This window comes from Balaenoptera musculus, chromosome 6 (genome assembly GCF_009873245.2).
Source record: "Balaenoptera musculus isolate JJ_BM4_2016_0621 chromosome 6, mBalMus1.pri.v3, whole genome shotgun sequence".
NCBI classification, from domain to species: domain Eukaryota; kingdom Metazoa; phylum Chordata; class Mammalia; order Artiodactyla; family Balaenopteridae; genus Balaenoptera; species Balaenoptera musculus.
The window spans coordinates 108167242-108184664 of record NC_045790.1 but is presented as its reverse complement, the minus strand read 5'-3'; the positions used below and the strand labels follow the sequence as shown (position 1 = coordinate 108184664).

The 17423-nt window shown below is 48.2% G+C and overlaps 1 protein-coding gene across 6 annotated transcripts in view; it reads right to left on the bottom strand.

The window, feature by feature from the left end:
- Positions 1 to 17423, bottom strand: part of LRSAM1 (leucine rich repeat and sterile alpha motif containing 1) — a 46167-nt gene that overhangs the window by 7581 nt on the left and 21163 nt on the right. For all 6 annotated transcript variants that reach the window (XM_036854407.1, XM_036854406.1, XM_036854410.1 and 3 more), the window contains 9 exons: positions 16968 to 17090; positions 16438 to 16577; positions 15551 to 15595; positions 13637 to 13707; positions 5979 to 6078; positions 4512 to 4599; positions 3434 to 3508; positions 1808 to 1888; positions 138 to 233 (listed from right to left, as the gene is read on the bottom strand). In XM_036854407.1, the coding sequence (XP_036710302.1) occupies positions 138 to 233; positions 1808 to 1888; positions 3434 to 3508; positions 4512 to 4599; positions 5979 to 6078; positions 13637 to 13707; positions 15551 to 15595; positions 16438 to 16577; positions 16968 to 17090 (819 nt within the window). The remainder of the gene's footprint in view (positions 1 to 137; positions 234 to 1807; positions 1889 to 3433; positions 3509 to 4511; positions 4600 to 5978; positions 6079 to 13636; positions 13708 to 15550; positions 15596 to 16437; positions 16578 to 16967; positions 17091 to 17423) is intronic.

Genomic DNA, 17423 nt, shown 5'->3' with positions numbered 1-17423 from the left:
ATTCTTTTCCTTTGTACTTTCCATTTTTTCTTTGACGAACAACTATTACTAGACTAATGAAAGTGTTTCTAAGAATGGCAAGAGCATTTAGGGAAAGCAAACCCATGAGCGACTCTGGACGCGGAAGCCAGACGCACCAGGATCTCCCGGAGCTCCTCCTCTCGCTGTGTCTTCTCTTTGAGCAGCTGCTGGAGCAGGGAGCTCAGGACCCAGCGCTGCTCCGAGATCATCTCCTGCAACACAAGACCAAGCCCAGTGCTGGGAAACTCGCAGTACCCCGGCCCAAGAAGTCCCCGCAGCGCCGCAGCAGGATCCCCCTCACTCAGTTCTCAGCTGGCAGCCGGGGGCCACAGTGGGTCCGACTCCATTCAAGGCTCTGTCCCTGATCTCAGGCTGAGAGTTGGGGAAACAGAGCAGAGGGGCCTCTCTGCCCAAGCATCCCCTCCCCACCTTCTCACCAGCTTGTACCTCCCTTCCCCAGGGGGTAAGGCCAGGCACGGGATCTAGTGACCGAAGACAGTGCAGTGGTAAGAAACATCAAACAAAGGAAATGACCAGCAGCAGGTACCCAACTTCAGTCTCACTGACTACGGAGCACGCGGACAGAAGCAAACAGCGGGAGGGAGGGTGGGTGAGTGACCCACGCCAGCCGGGAAGGCTCCACACAGACAGAGTGATGTGCAAACCCGAGAAAGCCCCATTTGTGTCCGCGTTCCACTCTTCTCCTCCTCTTGGAAGCCCCATGGAGACCCCGAAAACAGGAGCCCCACAGCGCTAATGGGCAGGATGCATGGGCACCCACCAAGCACGGTGGCTGCATCTTCTTTCAGAGCAACACCAACCCCCGCAAGGCTGAGGCCTTTCCATTTGCTAGCCCACTCCTCTCTGACGGCCCCCAGACACAGGCTGGGCCTGGAAGACTATTTCCCTTTTATGCAGGGGAGACATGGAGGCCCAGGGAGGGGAAGCGACCTGCCTAAGGTCATACGGTGACAGACCCGTGGGACTCCAGACCCCAGCGTTCTTCTCCTGCATCGAGAAGCCCATGAGACAAATGAAGACTGCTCCACTGAGGACAGACACAGGGACGGTGACAGACAGAAGCCTCTGCTCAAAAGCCTGGTACGGGGCACACGTCCTCACACATCACTGATCCAACCCTTCTGCGTACAGCTGGGGAGACTAAGGTACAGAGCAGGGAAAGGGCGGGGCGGGGCGGGGCGGGGCGGGGCGGGGCGGCCCCTCCCCGCCTCCCCGCCTCCCCGCCCAGGTCACACAGCAAGACTGTGCGGGGACAACCCGGGTCCCAGATCTGCTGTCCAGAACGCTGTCTGCTAGTCCCTGCAGCCGCCACACCTGTGTGAGCAGGACACCCAGGCTGGAGTTCACAGGGCCACAGCTGGGCCCTCTCCTCAGACATCCTTGGGACACCAAGAAAGCTCCTTCCCCAGAGGATGTCAGCCGTGAGAACCAGCGCCCCAGAAGCATGACTTAGAGAGACAGGGAGCTCAGTAGCAACCCAGCTCCAAAACAAAGAAAACACGGAGATGGAGATGCAGCCTGGGTGAGCCTTGGCAATGAAACCCTCCTTCCTCTGACCCTCCTGCCTAGCAACGGGCTGATCCCAGCCCTAACCTTGGCCTGCGCTGGGCTCGGCCCCCAGACTGGGCTCCCACGAGCCTTCTGGGGCCAGGGCATCCTCCAGCATCACTGCCTTGTCTGCTGGAGAGCAGCTGAGAGGCGGTGGGGGCATTAGTTGGGGGTGGGGTGGGGTGGGGGACAGGACAGGCTAGGGAGCCCTACATACCTGTAGTGCCTCTGTGTCCAGGGATTTCCTCTTTAACTCCAGCTGTGTCAGCTGCAATAACTCAGTTTCTATTAACTTAATCTAAACAGAAGACGAGACAGGGGTTTTTTAATTCACATTAACCACGGTTTAATCCTGTGCCGCTGCTCTTGGATGGCCAAGTGGATCTAAGAATCCTTTCTGGGGGCGCCCTGCAATGAAGGGGACCTGTGTACCTTGGGAACCTCATCAGCGGGGGTTTAAAAAGAATTCGTTACTTCATGGCCCTGAATGCTTTGCTGCGTGGACACGCTTGTCCTGGACAGTACTGCTGATCAAAAGCCAGGCACGGGGCCAGCCCAGAATGGGTGCTGATCAAGGTATGTGGAATGAAGGGGCTTTCCTTCAAGGTGAGGACCAGAGTGAAGAACAGACACGGAATTCTCACTGAGCCTCTTACCAGTCCAATTCTCTTGCTTCCTCTAAACAGCTGTCACAGAGGAGTGCAGAGGGCAATGGAAGGGACTGAATAATAATAACAATAATAGTAGTAGCTGATATTTATTGAGATTCCACATACTAGGACTGTGCTGTGCAATTTATTTGCATCATTTCATCAATACCTATTAGGAGGTATTATTGCCTCCATTTTACAGACAAGGAAACTGAGGCTCAGAGAGGTTAAGTAACTTGCCCAAGGACACACAGCGGGTAAGTGAGTGTGCCCTTTCCTTGGGATGTCCCTGCTTGTCTGAAGGGGAAGAGCTGGCCTGGTGGGCCAAAACCACCCATAGTGAGAATGTCTGGGAGTCACCACATACCTTCAGGGTGTGACTGGGGGCTTTCAGCCCTCGGGGTCAGACCCCATGGCCAGTGACTTGTCTACCCTGTGCCTATGACCTTTGTCCCTATGTTCCTATGACCTCATCAACCCCTGGTCAGAGGAATGAGATTCATGTCTGGCAATGTGGGATTGAAATTAAAGGGGGAAATAAAAAGGTAAGTTGGTTTTGGCAAAAAAGAAGAAAAAGAAAAAAACAACCATGCAAAATGTGAAATTCAAAGTGTGCTGAATACGAGGTGATGCGCGTCCCGTAGCCTGAAAGCTCGCTCTGTCTGCCGCCACCCAGGCCACGCGCTCAGTGAGCCCAGAGAGCCAGACACAGCCCTGCTGGACGGGGGTGGCCAAGAGGCCCAGCATGGGGTTCGCCCAAGGCTGCCCGCAGGTCAGCAGCAGAGCCCGGACAAGAGCCCACCCCCTCCTCCAGGCCCAGGTCACTCCTCAGCCGACACCAGGCCCTGCCTGCTCGCTCAGGTGGGGGTCAGCCTGTCCCAGCTCCTCAATCTGGGCCGATGGGGACACTGGGGTCTGAGCCGGCTGAGGAGTCCTGCCTGCGGCTGCCAAGCAGTCAAGGCCTCCTGTCCCTCAGCCCTGGGCATCATGAGAAGCAGCAGGCACAGGTCCCACCCGCTGGCATGCACAGTGCTGCCCCAGGCACCTCCTGACACCCTGAGTAGGTTCCATGAGGCTCAGTGAGGGGAGGGAGGTGCCGGGGAGACCTCTTGTCGGGCTGGCGTGGAGCTCCCTCCTCACGTCTCTGAAAGCCCACAGGGCGGGTCTGGGGGGGCACCGCAGCCTGCGCTCACCTGCTTCCGGATCTGCCGATGCATCAGGTCCTTCTTCACCTGGAGAGCCTCAAAGGCCGCCTTCTGCATGGCGCTCTGCAACAGAGAGCACGGCCACTCAGGGGGCCCGCAGGGAAAACAAAATCTGCGTCAAAGACACCTTAACGTATGCCTTTTCTGTTTCTTAGAGAGACGACAACTTTTCAGCTTACTTGTTTAATTTTTTAAAATAATACTTATTAAGCGCTTACTACGTGCTGGACACCGTGCTCAGGGCTCTTCCCGCGCTGCACATGGAAGAAGCGATGATGAGGGTACCTTCACTGCCCCATTTCACAGATGAGGAAAGTGAGGTTCGGAGAAGTGAACCGGCTGGCACTAGCATGCAAGTCTGTCCAGCTCTCAGCCTCACCTTAACCACGAGGCCTGACATCCCCTCTAAGAAACAGAGCACTTTCCTCAGACAATCTCACAAATACTAAGTCAAAGCGTTTTGGAAGAAGAGAGAGATAGGAGTTGGGGAGAAAGGAAAGAGGAAACGATGGGTCAGGGAGTGGCAGGACAACATCACAGAGGAAGAAAGGAGGGAGGTGATATGAGGGTCGGGGAATGAGACTCCAATAGGGCCTGTAGGGAAAGCTGGGACTGAACAATTTGGACACAGGAGGGAGGAAATCACAGGGGTCCTTCCTGGTCCCGTCCACTCAGCAGCACCTGCTATGCGCCCGCTAAGCTGGCGGGAGAGCAGATGGAGGTGCGGCGGGGTTGGAAGTGAGGAGTCTGGGGGCGCACTCCACGGGGTGGGTACCACCGCCTTCCGCCCGTTATGTCCTCATGATGGAGCCCCACGGAGCACGGGTAGCAGCTGCCTGGGGAGGGCGCTTCTCTAGACTTCAGTGAGCGGAACCCACCGCCCAGAGAGGCCTCTCCCTGCCCCTCATCCTGATGGCCTGTGCGTTTCTCAGCTCTCTAAGCATCTTGGTTCTTGCACACTGTCCAGGAGTCCAGGACGGCGCCTCCACGTGGAGTTCTGTCGCTCTGCTCCGGGCTCCCCGCGCCCCTCCTGCCCCCCTCCTGAGCCCCTGCCCCCAGGGCTCACCTCCTGCAGGATCTGGCTAATGGCTTTGTTCTGATCCATCTGTTGCCAGGACAGAATCTGCTGGAACCGCTCATCCATTTCAGCCATGCTGCCAGAAACACAGCAAATTCATGAACATTTCCTGAGCACCTACTATGTGCCAGGCGCCTTGGAGGAGATGGAGATAAACCATTTATTCATTCAACAATACTCATGGAGCGCCTGCTGGGGGCCACATCCTGGGCTTGGGGTGGGGGGCGGACATGGAGCTTTGTCTGAATCCCATGGCCCTGGATGGAGGGTGACGGAGTCTCTGTGTCTCCAGAGCTGGGGAGATGATCTCCCGGGCCCCGTCATCCACCCCTCCACTGGAATCCTTCCTACGATGCCCCCCCTGAAGTGGCTGCCTGGCCTCTGCCCACCCACCTCCACCAACAGGGAGCTCACGACCTCCCAGGTGAGCCACTCAGGCTGAGAGAAAGCTGTCCTTCCCGGGCACTAACGTCTCACCCTCCACCCCAGTGTCTCTCACCCTGGCGGTGGACCTGCTCTCATCCCCCTAGAACAAGTCTAGTGACTTTGGCACAAAAATCCAAACTCTGCAAACCTAATATGTCCATACTTTGGTACAATTTTGGGTTTAAGTTTGTCTGTTTCATAATAGTAGCTGTTATTTATTGGACCCTTATGTGGCAGACAGTATGATCATTAATGCCCATTAAATCCTCCAACAACTCTAGGAGTAGGTACTGTGATTTATCCCCTTTTTTCTGATAAGAAAATTGAGGCTCAGGGAGGGAAAATAACTTGCCTAAGACTTCACAGTTAGTTATAGAAGTGGGATGTGAATCCATGTCTGTCTGGCCCTAGTGCCCACACTCCTAAAAACAAGGTCACACCACCAGGAAGGAGGGAGACCCCCTGCATCTGCAGGGACACGGGGAGGCTGGCGTGCTCCAGGTGCCCGGTGGGGGGCGGGGAGGAGGTGGCACCTGCACGGGAGCCACCCAGGTGGGAGGAGAAACACAAGGGCAGCCAGGGCTGTTGGCCCGTCCCTGTCTGGGGCTGCTAAGCATCGAAGGAGCTTTTCTCAACTGGCTCTGCCAGGCACTGCAGCTCCTTCAACAAAGCCACGGCGCTGGGGTGAACTTGGAAGGCCAGACCCAAAATGGCTGTCAGCATGAAGGCAACCCCATCACCGTGCCCCCTCCAGTGCACACCACCCATGACCCCCGGAGATTTATAACTACACCATGGTCAAGAGCACACTGCCTGGGTCAAACCCTAGCTCTGTCATCGGCTAGTTGTGTTTCCTTAGGGTCCAACTAGAAAAGTCACTTAGACCAGAGGTAACTTGCTCCTGACAACATGGCCAAGGGTGGGGTGGCCCAAGGCAGGAGATTCCAGTGCCAGCTCTCACCCTACGGCCCTGGGCCCTGAGCCAGCTCCCCAAAGTCCCTCACTCGGGAAGCCTCTTCCTTACCTTACCTGGAACAGGCCTGCTGGACCAAGTTCTGCCTCTGAGCCTCGGAGGCCATCTGGATGAGCTGGGTCTTACAGCTCTCAGTCAGCATCTGCTGCATGGCCGCTGAGGAAACATGGGGGTGGGGTGGGGACAGGGCTGAGCGGCCACTCCTGGGGGGCCTCATGGGCGTTACCTGGGCATCCACCTGACAGTCACCCTTAGAAAAAAATCTCTTTTTTTAAATTATAGAAGTAACTTCAGCTTGAAAGTCTGATTAGTTGTAAAACACTGAACAACATACACATAATCTTCTATAGTCTCGTCACCCAGAAATATTATTACATTTTGATATATATTCTTCTGGTTAATTCTTAATGCATATTGATGGATTTTTAAAAATTTAAATGAAAGAATTAAAAGCAGGGACTTGAACAGATATTTGTATACCCATGTTCATAGCAACATTATCCACAATAGGCAAAAAAGGTGGAAACAACCCAAGTGCCTACTGATGGACAAATGGGTAAACAGAATGTGGTCTATCCATGCAACGGAATATTAATCAGTCTTAAAAAGGAAGGAAATTCTGACATAAGCTACAACGTGGATGAACCCTGAAGACATTACGCTATGTGAAAGAAGCCAGTCACAAAAGGACAAATACTGTATGACTCCACTTATACGAAGTACCTAGAGCAGTCAAATTCATAGAGACAGAAAGTAGAATGGTGGTTCTACAGGGTCCAGGGGAGGGGGAAGTGGGGAGTTCCTGTTTAGCAGGTATAGAGTTTCACTTTGGGATGATGAAAAAGTTCTAGAGGTGGATGGTGGTGATGGTTGCACAACAATGTGAATGTACTTAATGCCACAGAACTGTACACTTACAAGTGGTTAAAATGGTAAATTTTATGCTTTGTATATTTCACCATAATAAAAGAAAATTAAAATGTTATCACACTAAATATACCACTTTCTCACCTTTTATGAATGCATCCCTATGTCAACATGCTGACGTGATGTTAATAGCTACAGAATACTACAGTGCCTGGATTACCAAAGTTTAAGATAATCCTCTGTTTCAGAGCATTTGGAGTCTTTCTGCGATTATTAAATGATACTGCTATAAATATCCTTGCTCAGACATCTTTGTGCACATCTATTTGATTATTTCCTAGAATAATTCTTAGAAGTACACAGTTTTAAGGTCATGAATGATGTATGCCAGTTACCCTTTCTGCCCTCCAGAAAGAGCCTGCTGATTCATACTCCCTGTGGCAGCACACAGGACAGCCCGATACCACATGCCCTCAACAACTCTGGGTTATTACCTTTTCTTGCCTTTTCATTATTTTTATTGAAATTTTTCAGTTATAAAAATAATACATGTTAGGGCTTCTCTGGTGGCGCAGTGGTTGAGAATCTGCCTGCCAATGCAGGGGACACGGGTTCGAGTCCTGGTCTGGGAAGATCCCACATGCCATGGAGCAACTGGACCCGTGAGCCACAACTACTGAGCCTGCGCGTCTGGAGCCTGTGCTCCGCAACAAGAGAGGCCGCCACAGTGAGAGGCCCGCACACCGCGATGAAGAGTGGCCCCCACTCGCCGCAACTAGAGAAAGCCCTTGCACAGAAACGAAGACCCAACACAGCCAAAAATAATAAATAAATAAATTAATTAATTTTAAAAAAAATTTAAAAAAAAAGAAAAAAATAATACATGCTCAGTTTCTAAAATAGCTAAGTAATAGGGAAGTTTGAAAAGGTGGGAAAAAAAAGTTCCTTAACACTGAGCCTATTTCCAATCTGTTAATTTGATAAACATCCTTCCAGAAATGCAAACACAATCTTTCTCTTTATAAATGGTGGATGATGGTGAACTTTAAAATAGGGACATTGGAGACCTTCAAGATGGCGGAGGAGTAAGACGTGGAGATCACCTTCCTCCCCACATATACATCAGAAATACATCTACACGTGGAACAAATCCTACAGAACACCTACTGAACACTGGCAGAAGACCTCAGACTTCCCAAAAGGCAAGAAACTCCCCACGTTCCTGGCCGTGTGGCTGACAGGGTCTTGGTGGTGTATAGGGTGTCAGGCCTGTGGCTCTGAGGTGGGAGAGCCGAGTTCAGGACATTGGTCCACCAGAGACCTCCCAGCTCCATGTAATACCAAATGGCGAAAGCTCTCCCAGAGATCTCCATCTCAACGCTAAGACCCAGCTCCACTCAACAACAGCAAGCTACAGTGCTGGACACCCTATGCCAAACAACTAGCAAGACAGGAACACAACCCCACCCATTAGCAGAGAGGCTGCCTAAAATCATAATAAGGTCACAGACACCCCAAATCACACGACCGGATGCAGTCCTGCCCACCAGAAAGACAAGATCCAGCCTCATCCACCAGAACACAGGCACTAGTCCCCTCCACCAGGAAGCCTACACAACCCACTGAACCAATCTTAGCCACTGGGGGCAGACACCAAAAACAACGGGAACTACGAACCTGAAGTCTGAGAAAAGGAGACCCCAAACACAGTAACTTTAGCAAAATGAGAAGACAGAGAAGCACACAGTAGATGAAGGAGCAAGGTAAAAACCCACCAGACCAAACAAATGAAGAGGAAATAGGCAGTCTACCTGAAAAAGAATTCAGAGTAATGATAGTAAAGATGATCCAAAATCTTGGAAACAAAATGGAGAAAATACAAGAAACGTTTAACAAGGACCTAGAAGAGCTAAAGAGCAAACAAACAATGATGAACAACACAATAAATGAAATTAAAAATTCTCTAGAAGGGATCAATAGCAGAATAACTGAGGCAGAAGAACAGATAAGTGACCTGGAAGATAAAATAGTGGAAATAACTACTGCAGAGCAGAAGAAAGAAAAAGAATGAAAAGAATTGAGGACAATCTTAGAGAACTCTGGGACAACATTAAACACACCAACATTCGAATTATAGGGGTCCCAGAAGAAGAAGAGAAAAAGAAAGGGACTGAGAAAATATTTGAAGAGATTATAGTTGAAAACTTCCCTAATATGGGGAGGGAAATAGTCAATCAAGTCCAGGAAGCGCAGAGAGTCCCATACAGGATAAATCCAAGGAGAAACATGCCAAGACACATATTAATCAAACTATCAAAAATTAAATACAAAGAAAAAGTATTAAAAGCAGCATTTAAGAATCTGTAAAAAATACAAGCACATGGAGGCTAAACAATACACTACTTAATAACCAAGAGATCACTGAAGAAATCAAAGAGGAAATCAAAAATTACCTAGAGACAAATGACAATGAAAACACAATGACCCAAAACCCATGGGAAGCAGCAAAAGCAGTTCTAAGAGGGAAGTTTATAGCAATACAATCCTACCTCAAGAAACAAGAAACATCTCAAATAAACAACCTAACCTTACACCTAAAGCAATTAGAGAAAGAAGAACAAAAAAACCCCAAGTTAGCAGGAGGAAAGAAATCATAAAGATCAGATCAGAAATAAATGAAAAAGAAATGAAGGAAACGATAGCAAAGATCAATAAAACTAAAAGCTGGTTCTTTGAGAAGATAAACAAAATTGGTAAACCATTAGCCAGACTCATCAAGAAAAAAATGGAGAAGACTCAAATCAATAGAATTAGAAATGAAAAAGGAGAAGTAACAACTGACACTGAAGAAATACAAAGGATCATGAGAGATTACTACAAGCAACTATATGCCAATAAAATGGACAACCTGGAACAAATGGACAAATTCTTAGAAAAGCACAATCTTCTGAGACTGAACCAGGAAGAAACAGATAATACAAACAGACCAATCACAAGCACTGAAATTGAGACTGTGATTAAAAATCTTCCAACAAACAAAAGCCCAGGACCAGATGGTTTCACAGGCGAATTCTATCTAACATTTAGAGAAGAGCTAACACCTATCCTTCTCAAACTCTTCCAAGATATAGCAGAGGGAGGAACACTCCCAAACTCATTCTATGAGGCCACCATCACCCTGATACCAAAACCAGACAGATGTCACAAAGAAAGAAAACTACAGGCCAATATCACTGATGAACATAGACACAAAAATCCTCAACAAAATACTAGCAAACAGAATCCAACAGCATATTAAAAGGATCATACACCATGATCAAGTGGGGTTTATCCTAGGAATGCAAGGATTCTTCAGTATATGCAAATCAATCAATGTGATAAACCATATTAACAAACTGAAGGAGAAAAACCATATGATCATCTCAATAGATGCAGAAAAAGCTTTCAACAAAATTCAACACCCATTTATGATAAAAACCCTCCAGAAAGTAGGCATAGAGGGAACTTACCTCAACATAATAAAGGTCATATATGACAAACCCACAGCCAACATCGTTCTCAATGGTGAAAAATTGAAACCATTTCCTCTAAGATCAGGAACAAGACAAGGTTGTCCACTCTCACCACTATTATTCAACATAGTTTTGGAAGTTTTAGCCACAGCAGTCAGAGAAGAAAAATAAAAGGAATCCAAATTGGAAAAGAAGTAAAGCTGTCATTGTTTGCAGATGACATGATACTATACATAGAGAATCCTAAAGATGCTACAGGAAAACTACTAGAGCTAATCAATGAGTTTGGTGAGGTTGCAGGATACAAAATTAATGCACAGAAATCTCTTGCATTCCTATACACCAACAACGAAAAATCAGAAAGAGAAATTAAGGAAACACTCCCATTTACCACTGCAACAAAAAGAATAAAATACCTAGGAATAAACCTACCTAAGGAGACAAAAGACCTGTATGCAGAAACTGTAAGACACTGATGAAAGAAATTAAAGATGATACAAACAGATGGAGAGATATACCATGTTCTTGGAGTGGAAGAATCAACATTGTGAAAAGGACTCTACTACCCAAAGCAATCTACAGACTCAATGCAATCCCTATCAAACTACCAATAGCACAGAACTAGAACAAAAAATTTCACAATTTGTATGGAAACACAAAAGACCCCGAATAGCCAAAGAAAAACGGAGCTGGAGGAATCAGGCTCCTGGACTTCACACTATACTACAAAGCTACAGTCATCAAGACAGTATGGTCCTGGCACAAAAACAGAAATATAGATCAATGGAACAGGATAGAAAGCCCAGAGATAAACCAACGCACATATGGTCACCTTATCTTTGATAAAGGAGGCAAGACTATACAATGGAGAAAAGACAGCCTCTTCAATAAGTGGTGCTGGGAAAACTGGACAGCTACATGTAAAAGAATGAAATTAGAACACTCCCTAACACCATACACAAAAATAAACTCAAAATGGATTAAAGACCTAAATATAAGGCCAGACACTATAAAACTCTTAGAGGAAAACATAGGCAGAACACTCTATGACATAAATCACAGCAAGATCCTTTTTGACCCACCTCTTAGAGAAATGGAAATAAGAACAAAAATAAACAAATGGGACCTAATGAAACTTAAAAGCTTTTGCACAGCAAAGGAAACCATAAACCAGATGGAAAGACAACCCTCAGAATGGGAGAAAATATTTGCAAATGAAGCAACTGACAAAGGATTAATCTCCAAAATTTACAAGCAGCTCATGCAGCTCAATATCAAAAAACCAAACAACCCAATCCAAAAATGGGCAGAAGACCTAAATAGACATTTCTCCCAAGAAGATATACAGATTGCCAACAAACACATGAAAGGATGCTCAACATCACTAATCATTAGAGAAATGCAAATCAAAACTACAATGAGGTATGACCTCACACCAGTCAGAATGGCCATCACCAAAAAATCTGCAAACAATAAATGCTGGAGAGGGTGTGGAGAAAAGGGAACCCGCTTGCACTGTTGGTGGGAATGTAAATTGATACAGCCACTATGGAGAACAGTATGGAGGTTCCTTAAAAAACTAATAATAGAACTACCACACGACCCAGCAATCTGACTACTGGGCATACACCCTGAGAAAACCATAATTCAAAAAGAGTCATGTACCACAATGTTCACTGCAGCTCTATTTACAATAGCCAGGACGTGGAAGCTACTTTTTAACAATTTGCCATGTAACCTAGATTCCTATAACTTGGACTGTAGCTTTGCTTTAGCTCACGTGGGAGCTTTCTTTCAAAGTATGATTAAATCCTCCTGATTTTTTTCCACCCCTGCACTAATCCTTTAAAATGAATGCAGAAACTTTTAAAACTGGTAAGTTTATCTTGTATTATCAATGGAGACTTTTCTGTCTAATCATACTACTTGTTCTACTGCTTTTTGTCCATTGATATTCCCATAGCCCTTTTGAAAAAGTGTGTTTTGGTAGAAATTAAGTTGTATGCCCTTGGGCCATACAACTTAGTTTTTAGTTCTGAAGATGGATGGATAAAGAAGATGTGGCGCATATACACAATGGAATATTACTCAGCCATAAAAAGAAACGAAATTGAGTTATTTGTAGTGAGGGGGATGGACCTAGAGACTGTCATACAGAGTGAAGTAAGTCATAAAGAGAAAAATAAATACCATATGCTAACACATATATATGGAATCTAAAAAAAAAAAAAAAAAGGTTCTGAAGAACCTAGGGGCAGGACAGGAATAAAGACACAGATGTAGAGAATGGACTTGAGGACACGGGGAGGGGGAAGGGTAAGCTGGGATGAAGTGAGAGAGTGGCATGGACATATATACACTACCAAATGTAAAATAGATAGCTAGTGGGAAGCAGCCGCATAGCACAGGGAGATCAGCTCGGTGCTTTGTGTCCACCTAGAGGGGTGGGATAGGGAGGGTGGGAGGGAGACGCAAGAGAGCGGGGATATGGGGATATATGTATAATGTATAGCTGATGCACTTTGTTATAAAGCAGAAACTAACACCATTGGAAAGCAATTATACTCCAGTAAAGATGTTAAAAAAAATAATAAAATAAAATAAAATAGGGACATTAATGGTATGATACCTCATCGGGAGGTAGTAGGATGAAATGGTGCATGGAAAGTGCTGGCCTACTGCCTGGTACACAGTGAACCTCGGCTAAAGGTGCACACAATATCCCATTCTATTACTCAGGCTCTGAAGAATGGGGTGATCCAAAAAGAATCATTCCTTATTTTAAATAACAACGAGGAACTGCCTCCTTGCCTTCCCTGCCACATGGCTTGATGTTCTCAGGATCAGATGGGGAGACCTCCCTCTTGTTTGTGTGGACAGTGTGGTGCCCCAGGACCACTCAGGGAGCGACAGGAAGGCGAGTTCCCATGGGCTCAAGAGAGGCCACCGCAGCCCTTGAGGAGAGTAGCCCTAACAGCCACGCTTTGTGAACAGCTCACTTTGTGCCAGCATGATCTTATCTGACCCTCATAATGACCCTACGAGGCAGATAATTACCTTTCTCCCCATTTTATAGACATGAAAACTGAGAGGGACCAGTAATGCCCCTTAGGTCATACGGCTTGTGCCTGAGCTGGGATTCTGAATCCAAGTTCAGCCTGACCTGACCTTCAGAGCCCATGCTCCATGACGGGACTTGACCGCCCCTCTTGAGGGGTAACACTCAGCGCCCTCTGTACGTGACGAAAAGAGGGATGGCTGTCCACTCCTGCCCCTCAGTTGGCCACGCTCTGCTCCCAGGACCCCGCCCCGCCCTGCCCCACCCCGAGACTCACAGGCGATCTCACGGCGCCGTAGGTTCTCTGTCTCCTCCTGGGTTATGGACATCAACTGTTCCATTCTTATTCTAGAAAAAAATCGATCCACTTATTCAGCAAATGTATCAGTAACATTTCCAACAGGGAATCCCATCAGATGAACACCACCCTCCTTCAAGAAGTGCTCCCAGATGTGAGAACTTAGGCATGCTCTCTGAATGCCCACGGCATCATGCGTCTCCACTGGGGCCCTGTTAACTTTAAGAGTTTCTTGCATAAAAAGATAAACATTCCCTTAGAAAAATGGGCCAAGGATACAGACAGCCAATTCACTGATGCTTAAATAAAAGTGACCAAAGAACATATGGAAAGATTCTTAACACCATTGATAATGAAAGAAGTAAAATCCTTTCACCTGTCGGGTTGGCTGAGATTAAGAAAACTGATAACCACTGGTGATGGCAGTGAAGGTGGAGAAGTGGGTACTTCATATTACTGTTGAGAGGAGTGTGAACTGGCCAAATGTTTTTGGAAGGCAGTCTGGCAATACTATCAAAGTGTTCTTCGAATATTGCCTTTAAAAACATTCACATAAGTGCGTAAGAGTATAGCTAGAAGATGTTTTACAGTAATATTGTCTGTAATTGTGAAACGCCAGAAACCACTTAAATGTTCAGAGGGCTATTTACGTAAATTATGATATAATGATATAGTGGAATTCGCTACAACTATTACAAATAATGAGGCTTTTGGCATGGAAATACATCTGTGATATAATAAGTGAAAATTTAAAAAGTAATGGCATGTATGTACATGCATGTTGCTTGTGTGTACACTTTTTGCCCCCCACACCAAACTGGTACAGTGGCTGGGAGGGGGACAACATCCTTTAATATGTTTCTTGCAGGGTCTGACTTCATCAGAAGCAGCATGTATGGTCTGAGCACTCCTGCCTCCTGCCCAGGCCCACAGGCTGCTCAGGGGAAGGCCGTATCTGGTGCATCCCTGGACCCTAGGCATAGCCCAGGCCCAGCCCAGAGAGGGCACTCAGTCAGCGTGCTGAATAAGCGATGCCACAGGCCACAGCTCAGCTCGGCCTAGACCGCCCTGGTTGCCACCGCCCCCGGCGGAAGTGGACGGGGTGGTGGGGTTACACTGCAACCCCATGGGAGCCCCCTGCAGGAGGCCTGCACAGGTAGCCAGGAGCCAGGAAGGCTGGGCCCACGGGGAGGGGAGGCTCCCCAAAGCACAGCAGCCAGGTCCACACCGATAGTCTAGGGTCCCCGAGAACCAGGAGGGATTCACATTAACACCCAGGGAATGGGGGGTAGGGGCCGTCCCTCCTTTTCTAATCACTAAGGTGGGCACCTCAGTGCAGTCGATTTGAAACGTGCAGAAAACACAAAGGGGAAAAAACAAGATCACCACCTCCAATTCCTGCCTCTCAAAAATGTTCAATGTCCTTTTGCTTTCTGAGCACAGATATAGGCAGAGTGTCTTTAAGAAATGATATACTGTATAGACACCACTTTTCGACTTAGCAATATGGTGTATTTCCCTTAATAAGGAATGTTCTTCTATAAGATATTTAATGGTTACAGATTATTCTTCTGTACATAATTTACGTAACCAAGTTTTTCTTCCCAGAAATGTGGACTTTTTTCTATTTTTTTATTCTAAAAATATAGTAGGACATTATATATACATTCTTATTCACGTCTCTGAATTTTTCTCAGGAGTGTCTATGTGCTTTAACAAACTTGAAGGCGGCGATTCTTTCTAATTCAATACTCCCTGAGGTGAATCTCCTCATAGCTTTAGGAAAATTTTCTGGCATAATCCTTGAGAATCACAAGGCCTTCTCTCCCCAGAGCCACGCATCCCCAGGAAGGAAGGCAGCGCCCAAAGAAAACACTAGAGCAGAACACTTACCTTTCATTTTCCAGCGACTTCAGAATCTCGGAACTTTTCTTTTGCCTGTGGAGGAAACCATGAAAAGCCTGTAGTCACCAGCGGGCCCATTTCCAACAGAATGGCTCAGGGGGGCTTAGGCACCGACCACTTAGGGCCTCTGTGTTCTCAGGCCAATTCCTCAACCACTCCAAACCCCAGCTCCTCATCTGTGAAATGGAAATAATAATTTAAAACTTCATGGACTGTTGGTAATGAGTGAATGAGAAAATAAAAAGTGCCTGGCATGTAACAAGCACTCAACAGATGGCAGCTTTCACGGGCGCCCTCGGTGGTGAGCGCGCCGTGCACAGCAGGCTAGCCGGCTCCCTCCGGCTCTGCGTAACTGCGGGCGAGGGAGGAGAAAGAGACTCAGAGGACAGTGGAAAGGGAGGCTGGAAGCAGTGGCGGGGGAAGCCTGTTTCTGAAATCTTTCCCCAGGAGACCCCCAACTAACCCTTCTCGGGCTCCTTGAGACCTCTATCTGATCTGCTCCCTGCAGCTCTTGCCTTGGACAGGATCTGTGTTAAGGCCAATCTCACTATAAGGCAAATGGCTGTCCTCAGTGTGACTGGTGACTTGAAACCCAAAATGTTGGTGCAGGACGTGATTCTGACTTGTTAAACCTACTTATTTTACAGATGGGAAACTTGGGAGGTGAAGGTCCAATCAGTAGCAGCCCCAAAACAAGAGGCAGACCTGGTCATGCCCAGATCACCTTCTTTTTAAGTTGGTGTGAATTGCAGCACCGAGACCTTGGGCAGAATCAGAGACCGTGAGGGAGAAATGGACCTCTATCCTGAGCTCCTCAAAGGGTATCAGGTGGGGGAAGGTCTCTGGGTCTGGGGGCGGCTGGATGGGAGCCTGACCTCTGATTCTCCTGCAGGAGCTTCTGGATCCGGTTGGAGATGCTCTGCTCTGTCTGCTTCAGCTGCTCCTGCAGCCGCTGACGCTCTGCATCCAGGTAGCGCTGGCGCTCGCTCAGGCCCTGCTCCAGCCGGGACTGCTCCTGCAGCAGGACAGGCAGAGGTCCCGAGTCAGTGGGGGGGACCACCCCCCCACGCCCCCACGCCCCCACCCCCCCACCCCCCGACGCCACAGGGCAGCAGTCATGGGCCCTGGCCTGGGATGCGGAGAATAGGTTTCCTGTCTCTGTCCTGCCAGCCCTTTCCGCATGACCTTGGACCAGGTGTGTCTAGGCCTCAGGGTGTCCAGGCACCGGAGGAGGCTGGATGAGGTGATCTGTATAGACAACCCCCACCCCCACCCCATGTCCTGGAGGGGGAAGTGAGAGAGCTCACTCCCACCGCCTTCCCACAGCAGAGGGACCTCAGCCTGAGTCAGGAGGCCCCTGGCAGAGGGAGCAGACAGGCCTGACCCCACTTAGCCGCTCACGAACCTCCTTGACCGTCTGAAGGATCTCGTCCTTCTGGCTGTTGCTCTGCTGAAGGAGCTGGGCGTGCTCTCGCTGCCCGAGCTCCAGGCGCCGTTCGAACTCGAGTTTCTCCAGCATCTTTTGTTCCTGCAAGAATGTAGATCCTGGTGAGTACTGGCACAGGCTCTGTGGGTGTTAGGACATGACAGCAGGGGGAATCCAGCCCCCAACTCTGAACGGTACAGGCGACAGGTCTGAACACTGAGCCTCGCCCCCGCAGGGCCCGACTGTAATAATAAAACGGGCTCTTCACTGGCACAGGCTAGTGGGTTAGAGCCTGGGGTTAGGCTCAACCTCTCCAAGCCTCAGTCTTCTCATCTGTCAAATGGAGACACCCTCCCAGCCACCGAGGCTGCGTGAGACTGTGGTGAGGCAACGTATGTAAGGGGAAAGAGTTACTTTACCCTCTAATTTAGAGCC